This window comes from Myxine glutinosa, chromosome 8 (genome assembly GCF_964187855.1).
Source record: "Myxine glutinosa chromosome 8, kmMyxGlut1.1, whole genome shotgun sequence".
Lineage (NCBI taxonomy): Eukaryota > Metazoa > Chordata > Myxini > Myxiniformes > Myxinidae > Myxine > Myxine glutinosa.
In genome coordinates this window covers 78,369,377-78,396,089 of record NC_136268.1, presented here as the reverse complement: position 1 = coordinate 78,396,089, position 26,713 = coordinate 78,369,377, and the positions used below count along the sequence as shown (strand labels likewise).

Here is a 26,713-nt window from a genome sequence, read left to right as displayed (position 1 = left end):
AGTCCACGAGGCCGCTACCCACTCTACACTCGTGGGGGCGGATTGCTGAGCAATTCCAGCCGCCAAACCCGTAGCGAGCATGTGGAAGGGTTTCCAGTCACGACCCGAGTATCTTCGATACACACGCCGCCGCGAGGACGGGGGCTGGACCTCACACGAGTCACGCTGGTCTGATACGCCCGAGCGGTTTGCGTGTTGCGTAACTCGTGCTGTTAATTACTATGAACCCGATCGAGCGGTTTTATCTCGTGCAGTGCGAGGCCAATGGTGAAGGGACGAAAACGGCCAAGTTGGAAACAAGCACGGGTTTATTCACAAATGTACACTGGTGAGAGAAAAGAGACAGAAGAGAAACTTAACAGTCCTTACTTACGTTTCCCAGACAAGGGCCCTTCTGACTAATTCGGGGAAGGGGAGGAAGAAGAGGATGCGTACAAAGCGCGGCCACTTGGTGCAGTTCGCCCTGGACGGCTCGTTAGGCGTTTCCCCTCGAGGATGTTCGCGGCAGGGATGTCGACCTCAGTCGTGCACGAACGGGAATCCACGCAGCGTGTCCCGAAGCCAGCGAGGCAAAGCGCATGTGCAGGGAGTCCAGGCAAAGGTCGTCAGAGTCCAGGGCTAGAGAGATCGTCCTGCGAGAGCGCGCGCCTTCCAGAGAGCGAGTTCGTCCTGCCAGAGCCTGAATCCCAAGAGAGAGAGAGAGAGCGGGGGCAGAGATCAGAGCCAGGGAGAATGTGGGGTGGGGGGGGGGGGGGGGAAAGGTTGGCAGCAGAGAGGGAGTTTGGGGGTCCGGGCCGAGTTTTATAGCCCCGGAGTCCCACCAGAATGTTCCAAAGGCCTCCACTGGCCGCCGGGGGCACGTGTCGTGATTGCCCCTCATCAGTCACTCCCCTTAGTTCTCATTGGCCGCCGTTGTTGGCCACTCCCCTTTAGCTCCGGTTGGCTGTTTACTACTTACCAGCCACGCCCTCCAGCTCCTCCCTCGGGCCTGCTCGACTTGCCCTAGGCCCACCACATGGCATTCCAGGCTCCAATGAGGCCTACCCTTACTTACCTGCCTCAGTGCATACTAACACTGCGAAGGAGACTATACTTCACATTTAATAAGAAATAACTGACTAAGCGAGGCTACATGTTCTGGTGCAACTAACTAAAAGGGGGGTTGCCTTTATTCCGAAAAACCACAGCAATATTTTGCCTCATGCCTTCAGAGTATTTCACGTGGCTTTGTACAAACTCCAGGCATGCTATCACATGCCTTTTCTCTCTCATAAGTGGCTTCCGTCTTGCCACTCTCTCATAAAGCCAAGATTTGTGAAGTGCAGCAGAGACTGTTGTCCTTCCGGCAGGTTCTCCCATCTTAGCCAATGAATTCTGTAGTTCTGTCAGAGTGGTCATTGGGTTATTGGTCACCTCCTTGCAGTCTGAGGTCCTTCTTGCCCGGTTGCTCAGTTTGGTCGGACGGCCAGCTCTCGGAAGAGTCTGGGTAGTTACATATTCTTTCCATCTCCTAATAATGGAGCTCGGTGTGCCATTGGGAACACTTAACACTCTGGAAATTGTTTTATACCCTTCCCAAGATCTATGCCTCCTCACAATTATATCTCCAATTTCTACAGACAGTTCCTTGGACTTCATGGTAGAGTTTCTGCTCTGACATGCACTGTCAACTGTGGGACCTTATATAGAAAGGTGTGCTACTTTATAAATCATGTCCATTCAATTTAATTGACCACAGGTGGACTCCAATCAAGTTGTAGAGACATCTCAAGGATGATCAAAGGAAATTAGATGCACCTGAGCTCAATTTGGAGTGTCATAGCAAAGTGGGTGAATACTTATTGACTCAAGACACTTCAGCTTTTCATTTTGATTTATTTTGTAAAAAATTCGAAAACAAAAAAAAAATCCACTTTGACATTATGGGTTATTATGTGTAGACCAGTGGCAAAAAAATTCTCAATTTAATCCATTTTAAATTCAGGCTGTAACACAACAAAATGTGAAAAAGTCAAGGTGTGTGAATACTTCCTGAAGGCACTGTACATAGGACATTCATATGGGAATCTTTCTCTCTGCTTTTTCAGCTCATTTAGCAATTGCACATTACTTGTTTTGGCAGTGTTTTGTTGTATTTTCACTCATACAGATCGATCTGTCTATCCTTCCTTCTCTTGCTTTCTTTCTACCACTTCCTCTCCCCAAACTCCTATTCTCTTTGTGGGACAGGTGCTGGTGTAACCTCCATGCATCATCCTGCTCTATGAGTGGTGGACATCTTACCTGTAGCTGTCAGCACTACACTGATGGTCCAGATTGCAACCGCTGTGCAAGAGGCTATCACGGCTCTACTTGGCGGTCTGGTTCCTATTTGCCTTACCCTGTTGGCACTGCCAATCCTTGTACGTGGTGCTTAACAACTACCACCTGCTCCTTATTGGCAAATGAAACTGACTTCAATAATTCTTATTTCCCATTCAAGGGTCGGGGTATTGGCAACCAAGGCCTACTTTTCCAAATGGTATCATAGCATCTTTTAACTTCACAAATGAGTTCAAGCAGATTGAATAGGTATCTTAAACCCCACTTTTAAGAGTGCCTTGCATCAAAGTTGTTTTACATCAATTTGTCCAACACAACTATGAACCTGGAAAGTGAAATAGCATTGAGTATGCAATCCCATATTATCTGCATTGCAGTTTTCAGCTTCCAAAATGTCACCATTATTTTGGGGATGACAGGACAGCTCAGACGTAATGTATTCACTTTTGAACTCTCATTGGTTTTGAGTCCAGATCCGACTATAAACTGCCCTCCCAGTACTTTTCAGGCATGGCATTGCATCATTGCAGATGGGACGTTAAGCTCAGTACCTGTTTCTTAACATTTGTCTGTGGGTGTTAATGATCCCACAGTGTCCTTCACAAGAGGAAGACATTGTATGGGAGAACACTGGCCAATTCCACAATCCTGTCCTGACATAAGGGGCACTGTATTATCAGCATCACGGACCCCAGAATTAATACAACCAGTGGCCAGGTGCTGGTTAGGAATGAATGAAAATAATTATTCTGTCACAGCAGCAGTCATGGGGGATTGTCTGCATAAAAATTCCCCCCTTAAGAGGTGAAAATTGCTTGAAGGATTAATGCTGGGTCCAACAGATGTGCCACCACTATGTCAGTCTTTTCCGAGATATCTACCTTGGGTACTTTGTCCTCTTTCTGTTCCAATCTCAAAAAAATTCTTACTTTTGGTTTTCTTACTGACATTGTATTCCCAATATTGATATCCATATTTTAAAGCTATTTTAACCCTTGGATGGAGTGATTGGGCCTCGGAGGCCCACAAGGTTTTTTTGTTGCAAAAATTATGCTGTACAATTATTATTTTTTTGGAATGAGCCTCATTTTCACCGACTTTCATGTTGTTACACAAAATTCAGTGACATTCAAAAAAAAAAATCATTCAGGCTCGTGGGAAAATCTTCATTCTTCACTTATAACCCGAAAATCCGACACGAATGCAGGCCTGGGGCCTTCTAGGCCTCGCATAAATGTTGTTGTACTACTATGTTATATCATTATTTTCTTGATATGAGCCTCATTTATATGCTCCTATAACTTGGTTACAAATAATTCAGTGACAAAATATTCAAATTAAAAAACTTTACACGAATACATTTGTGGGACCTTCAAGGCCCAATGGCTGCATCGGTGTAGGATTTTTGACAGTTGTGGACATATACATTCTAAATAAAAGGATTAGTGAATAATATTTTTTTGAGCAAATACTCCTCAATGAGCCTCCACTTTTTAGAGAAAAAAAGTAGAAAAACCAAGAACAAAATTTTTTTTTTTGCAAAAAATACCAAAACGATTAATTACTTGTATGGGAATTTTCCAACTAATAGGATCAATGATTCACATCTTCTGAGCAAATACACATCCATGAGCATTGACCTGGATTGAAAGAGGATATGAAAGAAAAAAATCTATAAAAAGTAAATAAAACATTACACGAATACATCCGTTGGGCCTCCGAGGCCCAATGGCTGTGTTTATGTAGGATTTTTGACGCCTGCATCTAAGAGTTAAAATATCCCACCGCTGCCACCAATATTTTATCAGTCTCGGTGTCTTAATGTTTAGAGCATCCTCTCTGAGTCTGGGAGGTTGGCGGTTAGAACCTGACCCTGGCCGAGTCATACCAAATATTTTAAAGGTAGTATGTGCTGCTTCCTTTCTTGACACTCAGCATTTTAAAACTTTGATATAAACTTTACCTGTAGCTCTCTGTCATACACAAGTTTAGAAGCACAGTTTAACATATATTAATCTTAGAAAAAAAAACAATCAACCTCTCTGATCATCTTCTTTATGCATTTTGTTATCCTTCCACTTAATCCACTAACTTTTATTTCCTACTGTGTTGCATATTCACAAATGCTTTCTCTCACCTCTGAGCTTTCTCAAAATCTGACTGAGGGGTGGTCAGTAAGTCAGTGCATACAAATTACGAATTCAGTGACTGGTATTAAAGAAAAGTGTTTAAATAAAGTTTTCTCTCAACTATTTGAGTATGGGAGCGAGACATGGGTAATGAACGTCGAGCAGCTACGAAGGCTGGAAAGGGTGGAAATGCGAATGCTTCGGTGGATGTGTGGAGTATCGTTGAGAGAGAGGAAGACAAATGATGAATTGCGAAAGATGATGGGAATAGAGCCTGTGATGGATGCTGTGAAGAGAAACAGTTTGAGATGGTTTGGTCACGTGTTGAGGAAGGATGAAAGTGACTGGTTGGGAAGAGTGATGGAAATGAATGTAGAAGGAAGTAGAGGACGGGGAAGACCAAGAAAGACTTGGCTAAAGATGGTGGAAGAAGAAATGCGGGCAAGGGGGTTAACAAGGGGGGATGCAGAAAATATGGCAAAATGGAGAAGATTGTCATGGGGCCCGCAAGGCTAATCCCCGCTCGAGCAGGGAAAATGGCCTTAAAATGCATGTTGTTGTTGTTGTATTTGAGTAGAATCGTGTTTCATTATTTAATGACTAAACTTTTAATTGAGCAATCCCTCTTAATTTATTTAATTGCTGCAGTTTCATGGCAAGCTATCGACTTTCTAATCACACCCCTCCTATTCGACATACTAACACACTATTTTCACCCATACCCTTTATTACATCATTATCTAATTAACATAAGTGTGTTGAATAAGACCAGGTTTCTCCCGCAACAATGCTTTATACCAGTGATGAAAACAACACGCACTCTTTTCTACCAGCTAACTTAGGCTTTCTGATCACTTTATCAATGCAGGTACGGGGTGTTCGTATGTTCGTTCGTATGTACGTTCATATGTACGTTCACTTTGTATGTTCGTATGTACATTGTACGTATGTACGTTCGTATGTACGTATGTACGTTGTTCGTATGTACGTTCACTACGTTCGTATGTACGTAGGTGTTCGTAGGTGTTCGTAGGTGTTCGTATGTACGTTCACTACGTTCGTATGTTAGATCATGAGCCAGGGGTTCAGATTGGAACACTAACAGGCCAACTCAATCTTGTAATTATTACAACAAAACAAAATTAGTTGTTGTGCGTTATTCTGTCTGTTTGTCTGTTTGTCTGTCAATCGCATACAGGTCACAATTCTAAACCGATTGACATGAAACTTTACCAAGCCATAGTAGAGGTAGTCACAGCTGAGAGGCCTATTGATTTTGAGGTCAAATTTCTAAAATCGTCATTTTTCATCTGAATGACTAGAAAAGTAAACAGCAATTGCATAGTGCCTTCGTGAATTGGGAAACCAACTATTTTAGAAGTCAAAAGGTCAAAGGTCAACTGAAGGTCAAACTTATAAAAATCATCAATTTTCATCTGACAAAATAGTTCATTTTCATCTGATTGACTTGAAAAGTAAACAGCAATTGCGTAGTGCCTCACTGAATTGGGATGGTAACTATTTTTGAGGTCAAAAGTTCAAAGGTCAACTCAAGGTAAAACTTCGAAAATCATCAATTTTCATCCGATTGACCTGAGCATTGATTAATATCGTTAAATTTCATCTTAATGAAAGTGACAAGCTGTATATATGGCAACTTTTTGTGGGGGGTGGGGATGGCTTTTGTAAGCTCTGCATGATGCCTTTTTTGTATTGTGTATAGCTAGTCAGAAGTTCTCAATTATGGGCGTTAGGGTTATGGGTACATTTGTCTTCCCACAGAATGGCTAGTCTGAAGTAAATATTAAGTTTCGACAGAGGTTTGTGTTGAAGCACGTTCGTATGTATGTCAAAACTTCGGAGGAGTTGATCCACCTGGGACCATAGATTAGTAGTACCCACGAGTCGTGTGAACATGGCACAAGCATTTGGTCCAGCATAACTGACTGTCCGAGGGTGTGATTGGCTATCCAAGAGCCATTGCCTGTGGAAAATCTCGCATAACAGTAATCACATGATCCACTACCATGTCTTCTTGTGATGTCAACTAGTTCACTCCCTGCCACCGAGCCCACATACAATATTTTAATGTGAGCGAAAAAAACACTGCTATGGATCAAAATTATTGGCAACTAGTATGGAGTGATTACAATTGACTTTCTGTCTGAACACCTTCAGACTGTGTGTGCTTGCATCCGTACCACTCTGAGCCATGTCTTAGCCCCCAAAAAAGAATGTTTGGGTTCTGAGTTTTATCCCCCTTTTGGCTTTTTAACTTGTACTTCATCTGCTTTGACCTGATCATATTCTTTCTACCTCGAGACCAATTACAGATAACTACTACTTTCTCTAATAACTATATGCTCCTCCGCGTGGAACACAGATTTTCATGTCTGAATCTTCTTTTTCGATTTCTCAATGAAATGTATCGATTCTGCACACTACGCACACATTTTTAAACAATTAAAAAATTTAGGCCGCATGAATTTAAATCTGTTAACACCTAATTTGTACAAGGCTATATATATATAATTATGTATATATGTAATTACTATATACAGACTTGGCATTTAATATGGAATATTTTTTGTGTGGGGGTGAACTTACTTTTCAAGATGTCTTAGAACCAAAAGTTCATTGGAGTTATGTTGAAATTATTCTCGATTTTGTTAATGTGACCTTTAAAGAAACAAAAACCACATTTGACATTTGGAAACAAATAAATTGATCCTTGAAAGTGATGTAAACTGATATCGAATTCAATTCATGGACAGTACTGTGTTAAACTTCTGTACGTTTTCCAGAAGTATCTCTTTATTTTGCACATTAGCCAAATTTTTTTTTAACAAAAACAAAAGTTAAATTACGACTGGGATTACGGACAGTAAAATTACAGTTCAGTACTTCGTGTAACCCCCACGAGCATTCAGGAGAGCACGTACACGTTGAGGCATGCTGTTCACGAGATTTGCCAAGGTTTGGACAGGAATCGCTTGCCATGCAGTGACAATAGCCTGCTGCAATACACGCACAGAGGTCGGCTGCTGGTCCAAGTGGTCGATTTGACGCGTTAATTCTGCCCACAAGTTCTCTATCGGATTCATATCCGGGGACATGGCAGGCCACTCCATATGCTCCACACCACGGTCAGCAAGAAAGTGTTGGATCATGCGAGCACGATGAGGCCGTGCATTGTCATCTTGGAAGACAAAGTTTCCTCGAAAGGCTGCACGAGCAAATGGAAGCAATGTTTCTTCCAGAATGGCCCTGTACTTGAACTGGTTCAGGTTTCCATTCAGAACAACCAGGTCAGTTTTGCCCCCTGCATGAAAAGCAGCCTAAACGGTCACCCCACCACCTCCAGCTTGGACTCTTGGCACTATACAATCTTTGTTGTCGGCTTCATGCACTTGTCTGCACACTCGGATGCGGCCATCTTGACGATAGACCAGAAATCCAGACTCGTCAATGAAGGCCACGTGATTCCAGTGTCCTGGCTGCGATTGACGGTGCTCTCTGGCCCACTGCAATCGGCGCTGGCGGTGTTGTCTGGTCAGGCGTGGCTTTCTCAGGGGACGCCTGGCACGATAGCCTGCTTGAACAAGTCGTTGGTTGACTAGCCTTCTAGATACAGGCACATTTGTCAGTTGCTGCCACTCAGCCCTAAGCCGATTAGCTGACTTGGTACGGCCATTGCGGACTAACCGGTGCAGCTGGCGATCATCTCTCCTTGTGGTTCTGCGGGGACGTCCTGGCCTCGGGATTGGAGAAGGGACACCCCTCTGAGCATTTCGTTTCAGGATCTTTGACACCTGACCTTGAGTGATGCCATACTGCCGAGCAATAGCATGCTGTTTCATGCCGTAATTTCGTAAAGCCACCACTCCATGACAAACAGCATTGTCGAGTTGACGGACCATCTCCAGAGGAAGCGGCAATAACCTTTGGAGACGTGCAGCAGTTGTTTTCCACTAATACAGAACGCAACAACCCTTGTATACCCGACTGTGAAGCCAATCATCAAATGCACCTGTCCGTACATTTTGCTATGCCACCTGTGATATAATCCTGTTGTTGACTTCTTGCTGCGACAGACAATCGGTGACATGGTTCCTTTAAGAAATAAATCACCAAAGCGTTAAAGAAACTCACCAGATTGATATACTGAGTCAAGAAAGTAAACCCAATTCAAGGAAAAAAAAAATTCCATATTAAATGCCAAGTCTGTATATATAAACTACTCATATATATATATATATCTATATATATATCTATATATATATATATATATATATATATATATATATATATATATATATATATATATATATATGCAGCTACCTACAAGTTCTGCCAATATCCCTGTACCCCTGCTTCTGTCTCCAATACTTATAGGTACCTATCTAATTCCAATTTAAAGCCATATACTATTTCTGCTTCCATTACCTTTCCAGAGGGAGACCATTCCATGCATTAACTACTTTTTACTGAAAGACCCCTGCCTCAATGCTGTCCTAACTCTCATCTTCTTTCCTTCCAAGCTATCATGGTCCCTGGTTCTATCACTTGTTCATTCTACTGAAAAACTCTTCTGTACTTAATCTGTCTATAACCTTCATTATCTTGAACATCTCTATCAGATCCCCTTGTAATTGCCTCCTTTCCAATGTATAAAGCTGTGCCTTCTTCAGCTGCTCCTTGTAGTTTTGCCTAGCTAGGCTTGGAATTGATCTAGTAGCCCAATACTGTTTCCTCTCGATGGCAGCTATGTCCATCATCATTTTTCCTCGTTCCTGAATTTCTTCCTTGTTCCCTTAAAATCACTTTATTATATAATCAAGTTACATGATCGCTCTGATAGAACATGCGTTCTCAGTCTTGATAGAAGCCTGTAATGTCATTATTTGCATAATCCATTTTTCCAGCACTTGCATTACTATTTTTTATTGCTATTTAGTATAATTGTTGTTCATTGTTTTACAATCCAAAAGAAGGGAAACATTCAGCAGTTTTTTCAAAAATTTCTCAAGACTTCAGAAGATGGTTGGCAATTGCAATACAGTAGATATGTGGGTGGGACTCCGGCATTGTGGGTGGAGTGACTGTCATTGTTCTGTTTGTCTTTGACAGGTGTAGCAGAGGATCCCGGCTGTGAGTACCTATCGCATCCCTCACTTGTCTTCCTGCTAACACGAGATCTGCGCTTTGTACTTTGATACCGAGCGATGCGACAGAACATGATGACATGCAGAGTCTCTATGAGCTCTTTTTAAATTGACATGTATTCCTTCGGAGGGGAGAAATGAGCAGCTCTGGCATTGAGAAACCATAATAATTCATGTTCTTTCACAGTTTTGCTCTTGTAAACTCCCTTATGTGATTAACAAATTAGAATGGTGTATTAACAGTTTGAGACGCCAACATTGGCACAATAATTTGAATACTCATCAATATTATCACAAATACATGTATGGTTTGTTAGGTTTGTTTGCGAGGACTTTCTGCTGGTTTTTTTTTCTTTCAAAGATACACTTAAACTGTTTTCCCAGCTCCCCTCCTCACCTTTACCTTCTATGATATATCCAATGCTTGTTCCTTTCACAGCTGCAGCCAAGGTTGTTTCGTCCTCATTCCCCAAGCCAAAGCAGGGTATGTCTCGTATTCGCACCATCCGACCTTATTTGAGCACGTTATCACTCATAGGGCTTATAAGTTTCACTCTTCGTTACACTGAACAATAATTAGTTCATAATACTATAAACTTGTGATGAATTCCTTCTAGAATGTCTCTAAAAGTGAATGTCTCTAAAAATAAACACCTAAAGTTATTTCCGATGACTCAGGAATATCTTATCACTGCACATCAACGATCTGGCAAAAGCTTGTGTGACTAACATTATTTTATCTAGCCATGTCACTAGAACTTCACATTCTTTGCTTTTAACACCGTTCACCTGCTTTTGGAGTTAAATGTGAACTTGCTTTTTGTTTTTTCTTCTCGATTTAAGTTTCATCTCCATTCATTTTGATGAGGATTAGAGGGACGTCCCAATTGTCAAATATACTCTGGGCAACTTTCATATTCCACAAACTATTATATGTCTCTGCCATGTCTCTGGGGGTTTATTCCTCAACCAAAATAAGCTTGTTTCATCCAATCATGCCATGCCTATCTTGACAAAACAAACCTCAATTACTGACATTACAACAATAGTGGATTCTCATCATCGTCATTTAAAAAGTTAACTGATATCCTCTTAGTATATTCCTTAACAAATATCTTCTTATTTGCTTTGCTAATTCTATTTTAGGCCATTAGTTTACTGCTCACCACTCTGCTACACACTTAATTGGTCATATTCCATAATAACAATTCTAGAGATCATTAGATGTATATATCAATGCATATGCACTCGTTCTTTGACCACATCACCTGTCTCTTGTGATAAGGACATTGTCTCTTCGATTTGGCATTGCCAATAGATTTTATGAATCATCTAGTAAAAAGCCTATCAAATATGACAGGTTGGAACAGTTTATTCCACGGTGTAGCCGAGTGAGCGTGCCAAAGTTTGAAGCCTCGGCCTAGTGTCAGGTGTGCTTATATCTTCTTTATTTATTAGACACTAGCAGAAGTACCCGGCGTTGCCGGGTGGGAGGGGAGGGGAGGGGGAGGGAGGGGGGGAAGGGGAGGGGAGGAGAGGAAGGGGAGGGTGGGAGGGGGGGAGGAGGGAAGAGGAGGGGAGGGGGGGAAGGGGAGGTGGAGGAGGGAGTGGGGGGGGGGAGAGGGAATGGGGGGAAGGGGAGGTGGGAAGGAGGGGGGAGAGGGGGGAGAGGGGAAGGGGAGGGGAGGGGGGAGGCAGGAGAGGAAGGGGAGTGGCTTACGTTTCTGAGTGAATGTGGCTCACGTTTCTGAGTGAATGTGGCTTACGTTTCTGAGTTGTGTGATGCCGATCAGGAAGAAGAAGAAGAAGCCGTACTACCAAATTCGTACACTTCTGGAATTGTTTGATTTATTTGTGTTCAAAATGGAGAAGATTGTCATGGGGACCACAAGGCTAACCCCCGCTCTAGCAGGGAAAATGGCCTTAAAATGCATGTTGTGTTGTTTGTATTTGTGTTCGTCTGGTGATTGTTTTGTATTTATTTATGCGAATGTGTACAACTCCAAAAAAAACGAATTTTTTTTTTTTTTTTTTGCCTAAAACACTTCCAGGCACTCACTGATGAACCTCTGAAAGTTTGATGAAGATCTGTTCATCCATCTCTGAATAAAACGCGGACACAGACAACTCACGTTAATATATATAGATGTGCCATGTGGCAAACTACAGAGAAGAAGGAACATTCTTGGGGGAAATGCCAGGGGCATATAAATGGCCCCTTTATATGGTATGTGGCAAACTGCAGAAAAGAAGGGATATTCTTGGGGAAAATGCCAGGGGCATAGAAAAGGCCTCTTTATATGCTGTGTGTCATGTGGCAAACTACAGAAAGAAGGGATATTCTTGGGGAAAATGTCCAGGGGCATAGAAAGGCCCTTTTATATGGTATGTGGCAAATTACAGAAAAGGGGGAAGAAGGGGGGGTTGGGGGATGGAAGGGGGTGGGGGGAAGGGAAGGGGAAAGGGGGGGGGGGGAGGGGAGGCAGGAGAGGAAGGGGGTTCATATATATGCTGGTGGGTGAATGGGGTGAATGTGGCGTTCATCACATTTCTGAGTTAAGTGTGATGCCGATCAGGAAGAAGAAGAAGCCGTACTACCAACTTCGTACACTTCCGGAATTGTTTGATTTATTTGTATTCAAATGTCCGGTGATTGTTTTGTACTTATTTATGTGAATGTGTACTTGTATATAACTGTCATTAATTTTAAAAAGCTTAGGCACTATCGAGTGATGTTTTTTTTTTTTTTGTTTTTTTTTTACTCCAAAAAAACGATCTTTTATTTTCACATTTTTTTTTGTCTAAAACACTCCCAGGCACTCACTGATGAACCTCTGAAAGTTTGACGAAGATCCGTTTAGCCATCTCTGAGAAAAATGGTGACACACAGACAGACAGACAGACAGACAGACAGACAGACACACACACAGACAGACATCTCTCTTATATAGTAGATCATACGGATGTAAATGAACACTCGTTTTACTCTGCGCGCATTTCACATCATGCACAGAAAACTTCACCTCCTTACGCCTTGTATTGCTATTTAAAACTAGATCGACACTTCGTCACGACGTCGACCAACAGTGCATTCAGAAAGTATTCAGACCCCTTCACTTTTTTCACATTTTGTTATGTTGCAGCCTTATGCTGAAATCGTTTAAATTCATTTTTTCCCTCATCAATCTACACTCAATACCCCATAATGACAAAGAGAAAACAGGATTTTAGAACGTTTTACAAATTTAATTTAAAAAAACTGAAATATCACATTGACATAAGTATTCATACCCTTTGCTATGACACTTGAAATTTAGCTCAGGTGCCTCCCATTTCTCTTGATCATCTTTGAGATGTTTCTGCACCTTGATTGGCGTCCACCTGTGGTAAATTCAATTGATTGGACATGATTTGGAAAGGCACACACCTGTCTATATAAGGGTCTCGCAGCTGACAATGCATATCAGAGCAAAAGCCAAGCCATGAGGTCGAAGGAACTGCCTGCAGGGCTCAGAGACAGGATTGTGTCGAGGCACAGATCTGGGGAAGCCTACAAAAAAATTCTGCTGCATTGAAGGTTCCTAAGAGCACAGTGGCCTCCATAATTCTTAACTGGAAGAAGTTTGGAACAACCAGGTCTCTTCCTAGAGCTGGCCGCCCGGCCAAACTGAGCAATCGGGGGAGAAGGGCCTTGGTAAGAGAGGTGACCAAGAACCCGATGGTCACTCTGGCTGAGCTCCAGAGATCCTGTATGGAGATGGGAGAAACTTCCAGAAGGACAACCATCACTGCAACACTCCACCGATCTGGGCTTCATGGCAGAGTGGCCAGACGGAAGCCTCTCCTCAGTGAAAGACACATGAAAGCCCACAGAATCTTGTTTTTCACAGTCTGAGAGTCCTTTAGGTGCTTTTTTGCAAACTCCAAGCGGGCTTTCATGTGTCTTTCACTGAGGAGAGGCTTTCACCTTCTCCCCCGATTGCTCAGTTTGGCCGGGCGGCCAGCTCTAGGAAGAGACCTGGTTGTTCCAAACTTCTTCCAGTTAAGAATTATGGAGGCCACTGTGCTCTTAGGAACCTTCAATGCAGCAGAATTTTTTTGTAGGCTTCCCCAGATCTGTGCCTCGACACAATCCTGTCTCTGAGCCCTGCAGGCAGTTCCTTCGACCTCTTGGCTTGGTTTTTGCTCTGATATGCATTGTCAGCTGTGAGACCTTATATAGACAGGTGTGTACCTTTCCAAATCATGTCCAATCAATTGAATTTACCACAGGTGGACTCCAATCAAGGTGTAGAAACATTTCAAAGATGATCAAGAGAAATGGGAGGCACCTGAGCTAAATTTCAAGTGTCATAGCAAAGGGTATGAATACTTATGTAAATGTGATATTTCACTTTTTTCTTTTTAATAAATTTGCAAAACTTTCTAAATTCCTGTTTTCTCTTTGTCATTATGGGGTATTGAGTGTAGATTGATGAGGGAAAAAATGAATTTAAACGATTTCAGCATAAGGCTGCAACATAACAAAATGTGAAAAAAGTGAAGGGGTCTGAATACTTTCTGAATGCACTGTATATGCGTCGGCCCACATTATTACATCATTACAATATTTGTACCAAGTTTGATTTAAATCCCTTCAGCTGTTCACAAGTTATCACATTTTTACCTGACATAACCTCGGGTCTTTGACCTTAGGACCACAAAATCGAATCATTTAATCTTTGTCATGATACATATCTGTACCAAGTTTGAATTAGATTACTTCAGCCGTTCTCAAATTATAGACCTATTACAAACTTTGACCTTTGACCTTTGCCCCCAAAATCGAATTAGTTAATCTTTACATCATAATACATTCTTTACATCATTATCAACGGAGGCTTCTGTACACCGCCCTTGAGGCTCGGTTTGCAAGCCACCATCTACAATTCCAATAGAAAAGACATAATTACTCTTTTATGGAAAATGTTTTTTATGCCTCAGCCGACAAAGTCGCCGGAGGCATTATGTTTTCAGGTTGTCCATCCGTCCGTTCATCCGTTTATCCGTCCGTTCGTCTGTCCGTGATAGGTTTTTGTTACTGCGATAACTTCAGAACGGCTAAAGGGATCTTAGTCAAACCTGGTGCAGTTATGCATAAGGAGGTAAAGATGAACTAATTGGATTTTGGCGTCATGAGGTCAAAGGCCAAAGGTCAGAGGTCATGTTTGGTAAAAATATTGTTACCGTGATAACTTGTGACCCAGTGATGGGATTCTGACTAAATTTGTTACACTTATGTAGAATGATGTAAAGATGAACTGATTAGATTTTGGGGTCAATAGGTCATAGGTCAAAGTCTGTAATAGGTCTACAATAACTTGAGAACGGCTGAAGTGATCTAATTCAAACTTAGAACAGGTATGTATAATGGTATAAAGATTAAGTGATTAGATTTTGGGGTCAAAGGTCAAATCTGTAATAGGTCTGAAACTTGAGAACGGCTGAAGTGATCTAATTCAAACTTGGTACAGGTATGTATAATGATGTAAAGATGAACTTTCGATTTTGGGCTCGAGAGGTCAAAGGTTAAAGGTCAAAGTCTAATAGGTCTATAAGTTGAGAATGGCTAAAGGGATCTAATTCAAACTTGGTACAGACAGATACACTACATGACCAAAAGTATGTGGACAACCGAACAATGAACATCTCATTCCAAAATCATGGGCATTAACATGGAGTTGGTCCACCCCCCCCCCCCCCCACCTTTTGCTGCTATAACACCCTCCACTCTTCTGGGAAGGCTTTCCACTAGATGTTGGAACATTGCTGTGGGGATTTGCTTCCATTCAGCCACAAGAGCATTAGTGAGGTCCGGCACTGATGTTAGGCGATTAGGCCTGGCTCGCAGTTGGCGTTCCAATTAATTCCAAAGGTGTTCAATGCGGTTGAGGTCAGGGCTATGTGCAGGCCAGTCAAGTTCTTCCACACCAATCTCAACAAATCATTTCTGCATGGACCTCGCTTTGTGCACGGGGCCATTGGCATGCTGAAACAGGAAAGGACCTTCCCCAAACTGTTGCCACAAAGTTTGAAGCACACAATTGTCTAGAATGTCGTTGTATGCTGCAGCGTTAAGATTTCCCTTCACTGGAACGAAGGGGCCTAGCCCGAACCATGAAAAACACCCCCAGAGCATTATTCCTCCTTTACCAAATTTTACAGTTGGTACTATGGATTTGGGCAGGCAGCGTTCTCCTGGCATCCGCCAAACCCAGATTCATCCATCGGACTGTCAGATGGTAAAGCATGATTTATCACTCCAGAGAATGCGTTTCTACTGCTCCAGAGTCCAATGGCGGCGAGCTTTACTCCAGCCGACGCTTGGCATTGCACATGGTGATCTTAGGCTTGCATGCGGCTGCCCGGCCATGGAAACCCATTTCATGAAGCTCCTGACGAACAGTTGTTGTGCTGACGTTGCTTCCAGAGGCAGTTTGGAACTCGGTAGTGAGTGTTGCAACCGAGGATAGACGGTTTTTATGCGCTAGGTGCTTCAGCACTCAGCAGCCCCATTCTGTGAGCTTGTGTGGCCTACCACTTCGCGGTTGAGCTGTTGTTGCTCCTAGACGTTTCCACTTCACAATAACAACACTTACAGTTGTCCGGGGCAGCTCGAGCAGGGCAGAAATTTGACAAACTGACTTGTTGGAAAGGTGGCATCTTAGGGCGGTGCCACGTTGAAAGTCACTGAGCTCTTCAGTACGGCCCATTCTATTGCCAATGTTTGTCTTTGGAGATTGCGTGGGTGTGTGCTTGATTTTATATATACCTGTCAGCAATAGGTGTGGCTGAAACAGCCGAATCCACTAATTAGAAGGGGTGTCCGCATAATTTTGGTCATGTAGTGCATGTGTAATGATTAGATTTTGGGGGTCCTGAGGTCAAAGGTCGGAGGTCATGTCAGGTAAAAATGTGATAACTTGTGAACAGCTGAAGGGATTTAAATTAAAACTTGGTACAGGTATGTATAATGATGGAAGCCTGAACTGATTAAATTTTGGGGCCAATAAGTCAAAGGTCAGTGGTCATGTCAGGTAAAAATGTGCTAACTTGGGCACAGCTGAATGGATTTAAATCAAACTTGATACAAGCATTATCATGATGTAATAATGTGTGCGGAGGCATTTCAGTCGACGTCTTGACGTCGAAGAGGGCCGTTCTAGTCGAGTTTGTTTTATCCTCAAATATAGAGAGTCGTGAACACACATTTGTGTTAAAAGATTGGCCTTCATAACCTTCTCTTATGGGCGGAGGGGTGGGTGGGGGGGGGGGGGGGGAGACAGATATCTGTACAAACACACAAATTGATATTGTGTTTTATATGGTAGATGTCTTCAAGCCAACAATTCACACCACAGTTTTTGCTTTTGTGGCATCATCTGCACTTCCATGCACTTTCATGCTGGAATGCTGGAATGCCATTAGATATTTGATTTTTCGCTGTTAACAGATGATGATGATGATGATGATGATGATGATGATGATGATGATGATGATGATATACTGAGTTCTGCCGCTGTAGTAGTAGAATCATTCTACAGTTGCAATCAGTCCTTCGCCACCATGTGCCATTGTGTATTGTCCTCAGCCAGCGTCCGAGCTCCCTGAGGTCCTTCATCGATCTCAGTGTTCCGAATCTTCCTTCTTTTAGGTCAGTCCGCAGCACACTGAGCAGGTTTGTGCAGTGACGTCCTCTGAGGGATCGAAATTTGATTAGCAACCAATACAGCAAATTATAGGGCTGCCTGTGCATCCATAGCACATGCCCAAACATGGAACATCATCTATGTTCAGGCACATGCAATTATGCTGCTCTCATAGCATTTGTTCTTTTGTAGGATAATCGCCTGCCACATCACTTGATCGGCCATATTTGCGTTGCTAGTTGAGACTGATCTTAAATCTAATAGCATTGCCTGATTAAGAAATATTCCCAGCCATTTTTGGTGATAGTCTATGGAAATATTTACTTGGTAATCAGCTGAGTTCCACATGGACAGTTCCACATCATTTCTCTTTGTCAAGTGTTACAAATAGATATAGTTGATATGAGCACAAGAAAGGGTTTTGTAAAAAAAAAAATCAGATTTCAAGTTATTTTTATCTTGATTTTTACCTGCGCTTTAAAACGAAAATTTACTGCAAATGTTAATTTGAAAAAAAGGATTTGTGAGTGGAAAACTCTTACTTGTGAAACGTTCCAGATATAGTCTAATTATAGAATGTCAAGTCTACTTTGCTTGAGTATTTTATCTTATCTCACCCAGAATTTGTCTGTTCTAATTAATACAATCTGTTTTTGAAAGACTCCTGTGGCTATCTGCAGGGTCAAAATAGTTCCAGGATCAGAAGAGTTGTGCTTTGTTGTGATAGATTCTCTCTGCTCTTCTTTTTCCGCAAGAACATCAAAGCCTCAGTTTCCTGTCTTCACAGAGTCCTTTTCCTTTGGCCCTCAGGGATCCCTCTAGCTGACCGCTGTAACAATGACTGCACCATACAGATCTGTGGTAACGAGGACAGACCAAGCATGATGGTGTTTCAATCTCTACAATATATAAAAGCAAATCTAATGAAGAATTAATCAACTAAAATTGGAGTAAAGCAGGTGCAAATGTAGAGTGAGTGTTATTAAGCACAGAAATGGGATTTTCAATTATGCTGGCTGAATATTATTACAGTGCCTCCAAATTCAAGTAATCCTTTCTGTATTTTTAGATCCCACGATGTGGGACAAATAGTCTTTGAGACAAAGTTTTGATAAAAAATAACATAAATAGAAAGAGTTATTTTGCAGTAAAGGTGGCTCAAAGACTTTATTTTAATAAGTGTGTGCATTAAATATCCATTATCCATGTGGCATTCAAAAACTATGAGTGGGACGCAGTAAGGTATCTCAACAAACTACGATCGATTGTAGCACACGTTTATGGACTCTGCCGATACAGGCCCGATTAACTGCAGCACCATCCGAGCTGGGGCGTAGGGATACGATGCGGTCACGGTGTAGTGATACAACGGTGAATATTTGCAGCTTCATACATGACATCCTCCCCTTTAAGTCCAAAATTACCAAGAGCAATACATGCTAGATTTCCAGAATTGACATTTCAAAAGCAACATTTCCAAAACATGTGAAAATATGTGTGCAAACGATTATGAGAATAATGAAAATACGTGAAAATAGAACATGTGTCAACATGAAAATAGAACATGTGTCAACGTGAAAATAGAACGTGTGTCAATGTGAAAATAGAACGTGTGTCAACGTGAAAATAGAACGTGCGTCAACGTGAAAATAGAACATGTGTCAATGTGAAAATAGAACATGTGTCAATGTGAAAATAGAACGTGTGTCAACGTGAAAATAGAACATGTGTCTACGTGAAAATAGAACATGTGTCAACGTGAAAAAAAGCATCTTCAAAGATTCAACCAGTCGGGTGCTTTTCTCTCACGCATTGAGCGTCGCGGTGGACCAGTGGATACAGAGTCCGAGGTGATCCCTTTGGGTGGCGGTGTACCAGTGGATACAGAGTCCGAGGTGATCCCTTTGGATGGCGGTGTACCAGTGGATACAGAGTCCGAGGTGATTCCTTTGGTCTCCACGAAGAGTGTAGCGTTCGCAGAGGTTTTCGGGGCATCCGAGCCGGCTGGAGCGGCCACGACGATCTCCGGCAGTGGGGGGTCGAACTGTTGTTTTGACTGTGACGATGCTGCAGGCTCTATCGATTCATAGTGACGGTAGGTTATGTGGTCCTGATGTCGACGAATTTCGCGGCCGTCCTGCAGGCAAATCACACAGGACAGTGGACCTGGCTTCTCGATGATGTCCCCCGGTAGCCACGTCGCACCTGCACCAAAATTTCGGGCAAACACTGGATCTCTAATGTTGATACAGCGACTGTTGGACGTCTTATCATGCACCAACTTTTGATTAAGCTGGCTCTGATAAACGTTTGATGATATGTCTGGTTTGAGATTGTCAAGTGTCGATCTCAAGTGTCGTTTCATCAATAACTCAGACGGAGCTGCACCGGTTGTTGATTGTGGCGTGATACGGTATTTGAACAGGAGACGAGAAAGCTTTGTTTCCAGGGTTCCCTCCTGAAGTTTCTGCAATCCGGATTTGATGATTCCCACGGATCGTTCGGCCAAGCCATTTGAAGCCTGGTGATGTGGGTTGACAAACTTATGTTTGATGCTGTTCCGACATGTGAACTCGGCAAACTCGGAACTGGAAAAACACGAACCGTTATCACTCACGATCATCCTGGGCAGACCATGAGTGGCGAAACAGCGTCTGAGTCTTTCGATGACAATGGCTGACGTAGTACCACACGTCACATAGGCATCAGTCCATTTTGTGTGCGCGTCCGTAATTATTAGAATCATGCTGCCGTTAATAGGCCCGGCATAATCGAGATGTAGGCGATGCCATGGTTCGCTGGGCCATTCCCAGGGATGCAGTGGCGCTTTCGCAGGTGTATTCAGCGTGCTCTGGCAGGGGTAACAATGTCGAACATGACGTTCGATATCAGCATCAAGATTCGGCCACCACACATAGTTTCTAGCGAGTGACTTCATCTTCACAATCCCGGGATGACAGTCATGGATTTCATCCATGACCCTGGAACACAGATTTTCCGGGATCACGACATCCCCAGAGTAGGCAACCATTTTCCTGGGCATCAACCACATCCCCATCAACCACACGACATCCCCAGAGTAGGAACACAGATTTTCCGGGATCACGACACGACATCCCCAGAGTAGGCAACCATTTTCCACGCTGAGTTCGTTTTTACGTGCTTTAAAAGCCGCAAAAGCTGGGTCACCCTCAGGTAGCAAATGCCATCCAAGCTGTACAGCCTGGACAGTTCTGGACAGAACGGGGTCTCGTCGAGTATGAGTGCGGATCTGGCCGGAATCGACAGCACAATCTTCCAGATGATCCATCAGTGCGATAATGGATCCTGGTGTAGGCGAATCATTAACGGATTCTGGAAGGGGTAACCGACTCATGGCATCTGCATTTGTGATAGACGAACCGGGCTTATAACATATGGTGTAGTCATAAGCAGCGAGAAACAGGGACCAGTGGATGATCCTGGGCGGTAGTGTGTCAGATGTCGCCTTAGTTGGACCAAACAGACTGATCAGCGGCTTGTGATCAGTGCGAATCGTGAAATGATGTTCAAGAAGGTACTGGCGAAATTTGCTGACGCCGAAAACGATTCCCAATCCTTGTCAAGTTGGGAATAGTTCTTCTCGGCCGGGGACATCGTTCTGGATGCAAATGCAACAGGTCTTTCCGTACCATCTGGCATCACGTGTGATAATACACTCCCCACTCCATACCGACAGGCATCGCATGTCAGCACAAGATCCTTCTCTGGATCAAAATGAACGAGAACATTGGACGATTTGAGCAGATCCTTAGAGGTCTGGAATGCTGATTGTTCAGTGGACCCCCAGGTCCAGGAGACTCCTTTCCTCAAAAGCCGATAAAGGGGGCCCAAAACGTCAGTCACATTCGGGATGTAACGACCATAGAACTGAAGCAAACCGAGGTATGACTTCAATTCGGTCACATCTCGTGGAGCAGGAGCAATGGAGCATCCTTGATAGCTCGGACTTTCTCATCTGTCGGGTGTAGACCCTCGGCATCAATCGTATGACCCAGGTACGTGACTGATGGCACCATAAACTTGCACTTGTCTCGACGCAAACGTAGGCCAGAGTCCGAAATCTTCTTCAGAACTCTATCCAGGTTTTGTAGATGTTCCGCGTCCGTACGACCAGTAACCAGAATATCCTCCTGGTAGCAAATGACGTTGCGTTCGGCGGCAAACAAACTGTCCATGACACGCTGATAAATTCCAGGTGCAGATTTCACTCCAAAACTGAGTCGGTGGTACTTGTGCAACCCACGATGCGTGTTGATGGTAAGATACTGTTTCGAATTCTCGTCCAAGCGGAGCTGTAGATAGGCGGATTTGAGATCGAGTTTCGTAAAAGTCTTGCCTCCCGTGAGACGAGCAGAGAGGTCTTCGATCCTCGGGATTGGATATTTATCCAATGAAGAACACTTGTTCACGGTCATTTTATAATCTCCACATATGCGGATGGACTGGTCCGATTTTATGACCGGAACGATGGGCCCATTCGGCATACTGGATTTGCTCGATGATGCCCAGATTTTCAAGATGATCCAGTTCCTTGTCAATCCGCTCACGCAGGGCGAAAGGGACTGGGCGAGCTCTGCAAAATATAGGATTGGCATCCCGGTCAACACTGAGTTTAGCCGTATGTCCTTTCAAGGTTCCAAGCTCATCCTTGAAGACATCCGGGTACGTATCCAGCACATTTTTGAGTGTGTATGCTGTGGTAGGAGAAACGTTGGCTGCCCGGAGTTGATGAATGCTTTTCCACTTCAGTCGAATTATGCTCAACCAGTTCCTGCCGAGTAAGGAAGGGCCCTTTCCAGGAATGACGATCAGGGGTAGGTGAAACTCATGGTTATCGTAGCCCACTGTGGCGTCACATGTACCGCAGGGAACAATCTTCTCACCTGTATAGGTGGAGAGTCCATAGGTAGTAGGTTTCAGATGGGGTCGGTCAGCATCACTCCACAGGTTTGTGAAAACAGCATGGCTGATGAGCAAGACAGCCGCACCAGTGTCGACCTCCATTTGCAATGGTCGATTGTTGACGACAACAGTGGCAAGAAGAGGGTCCCGCTATGGTGAGAATCAATATGAAGCATGTCATACGATTCTGAGTTGTCGGAAACAGAGCTCACCTGGTCAAGCTCAGGTTCCTCCGAACCGATAAATTGATGAATCTTCTTGTCAGCAGCTTTCCCGTTTCCCGATTTGCGAGTGATGCAAGCTGAAGCAATATGGCCAGTTTTCGAACAGAAATGGCAGGTTGCATCTCTGAACCGACACGTCTCCGGAGGGTGCTTTCCGTTGCACCGAAAACATTTGTTGTGTGTTGGAGACTGCACTGGCTTCTGACGAGGAGCCTTGTTCCAACGTTTTGGTTGATCATGATCCAACCGATTCACAGCAGGGCTGGTACCAGACGAGCGAGTGGCACCGATGCTTGTAGCATTGCGTTCAGCACTTTCCATGGAAATGGCGGCGTCTCTGGCATTTAGGAACGTCAGTCTTCTCTCAGCAAGCAGGCGTCTACGAGTGTGGTCATCGGACATGCCAACCACTAGCAAATCACGGAGCGTGTCATCAATCGTGTCCCCAAACTCACACAGATGTTACACTTTTTTGAGGTGTGCAATGAAGTCTGCGATCGACTGACCTTGCTGCTGTCTGCACATGTAAAAATTAAACCGACACAGGATGACTGAAGGAGATGGGTTGCAATGTTCCTTCAAAGCGGCCTTGAGCTCTGCATACGTGAGCTCTTGGATTGTCCGAGGACGAATCGGGTTTTTAACGAGGGTGAACGTCTCACCTCCGCAAACGGACAGGAAGACGGCCTTCATCCGGCCTTCGGTCGCAATGCCGTTCGCCTCGAAGTAGAAAGACAACCGCTCAGAATACGTGTCAAAATCCCCCTCATGAGGGTCGAAATCACCGATATGGCCGAAAGAGGTCATGGTCTAGATGTTTATCCTCGTCGCCATGTAAGGTATCTCGACAAACTACGATCGATTGTAGCACACGTTTATTGACTCTGCCGATAAAGGCCCGATTAACTGCAGCGCCATCCGAGCTGGGGCGTAGGGATACGATGCGGTCACGGTGTAGGGATACAACGGTGAATATTTGCAGCTTCATACATGACAGACACTCACAATATTAGATGATGTACCAAAAAAGCATAATGAGGCAAAAGGTCCATAAACACCTCATGTGCAAATAAAAATGCGTTTGTAAATTTTCATGCTAATCTAATGAAATATAGGCATAGTAAATAAATGAAAAATAAAAAGTTGTCATATTTTGAATACTGTAACTATCTCATTTCAATAACTTTTTCAATGCTGCTTATATGACTGTGTGTATGTGTGTGTTTTCTTTGTTATCTCCATTTGCGGTTTTCAGAGGTGGAACTGAGCCATTGCAGGTCTCAAAGTATCCATCTCCGTGTGTGTGTGTGTGTGTGTGTGTGTGTGTGTGTGTGTGTGTGTGTGTGTGTGTGTGTGTGTGTGTGTGTGTGTGTGTGTGTGTGTTGTCTCGTCTCGTTGCTTGTTGGTTGTTATCTCCATATGCGGGTTTCAGAAGGTGGAACGGAGCCATCGCTGGTCTCAAAAGTATCCATCTCCGTTTTTGTGGGCGTGTGTGTTGTTTGTGTATGTGTGTTTCTTTGTTGTTATCTCCATATGCGGGTTCAGAAGTTGGAACTGAGCCATTGCAGGTCTCAAAGTGTGTGTGTGTGTGTGTGTGTGTGTGTGTGTGTGTGTGTGTGTGTGTGTGTGTGTGTGTGTGTGTGTTGTTTGTGTGTTGTTTGTGTATGGTACCAGTTGTGAAAATCAACCAGATCCACAACTTTGTCCCATAGGTAGGTTTAATCTCAATTCGATCTTTGGCATCATCCTGTAAAAATACAATCATGCAATAGATATCAGGATCTCGGTATCATACAGAGGGGCCCGATAATAATAGTCAAAGCAAGCGAGTCTAGTATATATGTGCGAGTCTAGCATATACGTACCATTCAAGACTACATGTAAAGTAAATGTCACAGGAGTGGCTAGGCGTCGCGGACGTCCCAGGTTTTATAGACGCCCTTCAGTGGCTGAAGCGAGTAACTCTCCTGGGTTCAACCTTGGTATAATTTCACTACATGTGTTTCTCCATATGCGGGTTTCAGAAGTTGAAATGAAGCCATCGCAGGTCTCAAAAGTGTGTGAGTGAGTGAGTGAGTGAGTGAGAGACAGACAGACAGACAGACAGACAGACACAAAGAAAGAAAGAAAGAAAGAAATTTAAAATAGTGTTGCATCAGTTAAAAACTTTTATTGCCTACCAGTAAAATGAAAACACAAACTAATTTTCCAACTATTTGGTACATAAGAAGAGGCTATTCACATTCAAGTGGACTATCACAAAGGAGGAGACCATTTGGCCAATTTTTTTTTCCTGTGCAATATCTATGTCATTAACGTAATATCTATAAATATATGTAATCAACCATGTAATCATGTCATCCTTACCATTACCTTTCTAACTTGTGATCAGCATCCCTTTACTGACACCCTTAATATCGGCAGGTAATCTCACCAGAGTACTGACCTTTTTTAAGCGTTGCTGTGAGATCTGTAATGTCCACGAATGCAGATGGAATGACTGGCTTAATTTTCCAATCTGAAAGATTTTGTGCTCTGAGATACAGTGTCTGCTGCTCACATCACTCAATGACAACAATCGTAGTTAGTTTTGATTCCACATGGAGACAAATCCATTACCAGACAGCTCAAAGCCGAGCACGTTACCAACCAAGCTGTCCTACAGTCGTCCGGACTGCGACACCCAGCATTTCATAGCTGAGGTCTGCCATGCAAATATGAAGTCGGCTTAACTTTGCTTAGCTTTACTAGAGCTTGTGGGATCATGGGCATTCAAAGCCGATAAGTCGGAGACAAATTTACTGCATGGTAGAATCTTTAATCAACAATTACATTAGTGGACATCATAATGCCGAAGTGACAAATAGTGTTAGATGATAATTCCACCTAATGAGCATGAGCAAGTTGAATATTTCATCGGCCTCACATGTTGGCTTGGCCACTAGCATGGTGTTTCGACATTGTATAATCAGCCTTTGTTTTTATATGTGTGGTATAGATAAAGTTTACAATACCATGAAACAATAATTGTTTTTAATAATGGGATTTCCACAGGACAGTACAATGGGTCACCACCCACATGGGGCAGTGTGCAATGTTCAGGAATATGTGAAAAGCATTTCTATCAACATCAGTAATGGAGCGTGCGGCTTTGCTCTTAATATCTCATCAATCCTTAAAGACATTAATTAACGTTTTTTATACAAATTTAATGTGTAACTCTTCATTTGAACAGGTGAGGGAAACAATTCAAAATCATGATCTTTTCTACACCTGCTAAACCACCCCACCGCCTCCCAAAATTTTCCTTCTGCATCCACATTTGTAATACGCAGTTCCAGAAAGAGCTTAATAAGCTTGTTACATACACGGCAGGTGGGTCGACGACAACCGTTGACTACCTGATGGTGCGTAGGCGAGATAGGGGGCACCTCCGGGACACAAAGGTGATCCTGGGGGAGGTGGCTGTTTCACAGCACCACTTGGTTGTCTGCGACACAAGGGTGAAAGGTGCGAGGAGAGCTCGGCGTGTGGCAGCCACATTCAAGTGTAAGGTGTGCACAGAGGGAGCTGCAGATGGAGGAAATGTTGAGTTGGATCTTGGAGACGGCGTGAAGCTGGAATGTGTGATAACATTTTGCTACCGATGAGACATGCTGAATGGAGAAGGTGGATCAGACTCGGCATCGGTTGCTAGAGTGAGATATGCAAGGAAGAAGTTTCGGGAACTGAGTGGCGTGCTGACGAGGAGGGTGTGTCGTTGAAGCTGAAGGGAAAGGTGTATGCTGCAATGCTGCATGTGTGAGAAGTGTTATGATTTATGGGAGCGAGACATGGGTAATGAACGTAGAGCAGCAACGAAGGCTGGAAAGGGTGGAAATGTGAATGGTTCAGTGGATGTGCGGAGTATCGTTGAGAGAGAGAGAGGAAGACAAATGATGAATTGTGAAATATGATGGGAATCGAGCCTGTGATGGATGCTGTGAAGAGAAACAGGTTGAGATGGTTTGGTTATGTGTTGAGGAAGGATGAAAGTGACTGGTTGGGAAGAGTGATGGAAATGAATGTAGAAGGAAGTAGAGGACGGGGAAGACCGAGAAAGACTTGGCTGAAGGTGGTGGAAGAAGAAATGCGGGCAAGGGGGGTTAACATGTGGAGATGCAGAAAATAGGGCAAAATGGAGAAGATTGTCATGGGGACCGGGACCGCAAGGCTAACCCCCGCTCTCGCAGGGAAAATGG

At 43.5% G+C, this 26,713-nt stretch overlaps 1 protein-coding gene across 1 annotated transcript in view; it reads left to right on the top strand.

Moving 5' to 3' along the window:
• Window positions 1-26,713, top strand: part of LOC137432611 (netrin-G1-like) — a 232,406-nt gene that overhangs the window by 96,492 nt on the left and 109,201 nt on the right. Inside the window, exons 5-7 of the mRNA XM_068124678.2 lie at window positions 2,230-2,402; window positions 9,582-9,602; window positions 10,056-10,100. Of these exons, the coding sequence (XP_067980779.2) occupies window positions 2,230-2,402; window positions 9,582-9,602; window positions 10,056-10,100 (239 nt within the window). The remainder of the gene's footprint in view (window positions 1-2,229; window positions 2,403-9,581; window positions 9,603-10,055; window positions 10,101-26,713) is intronic.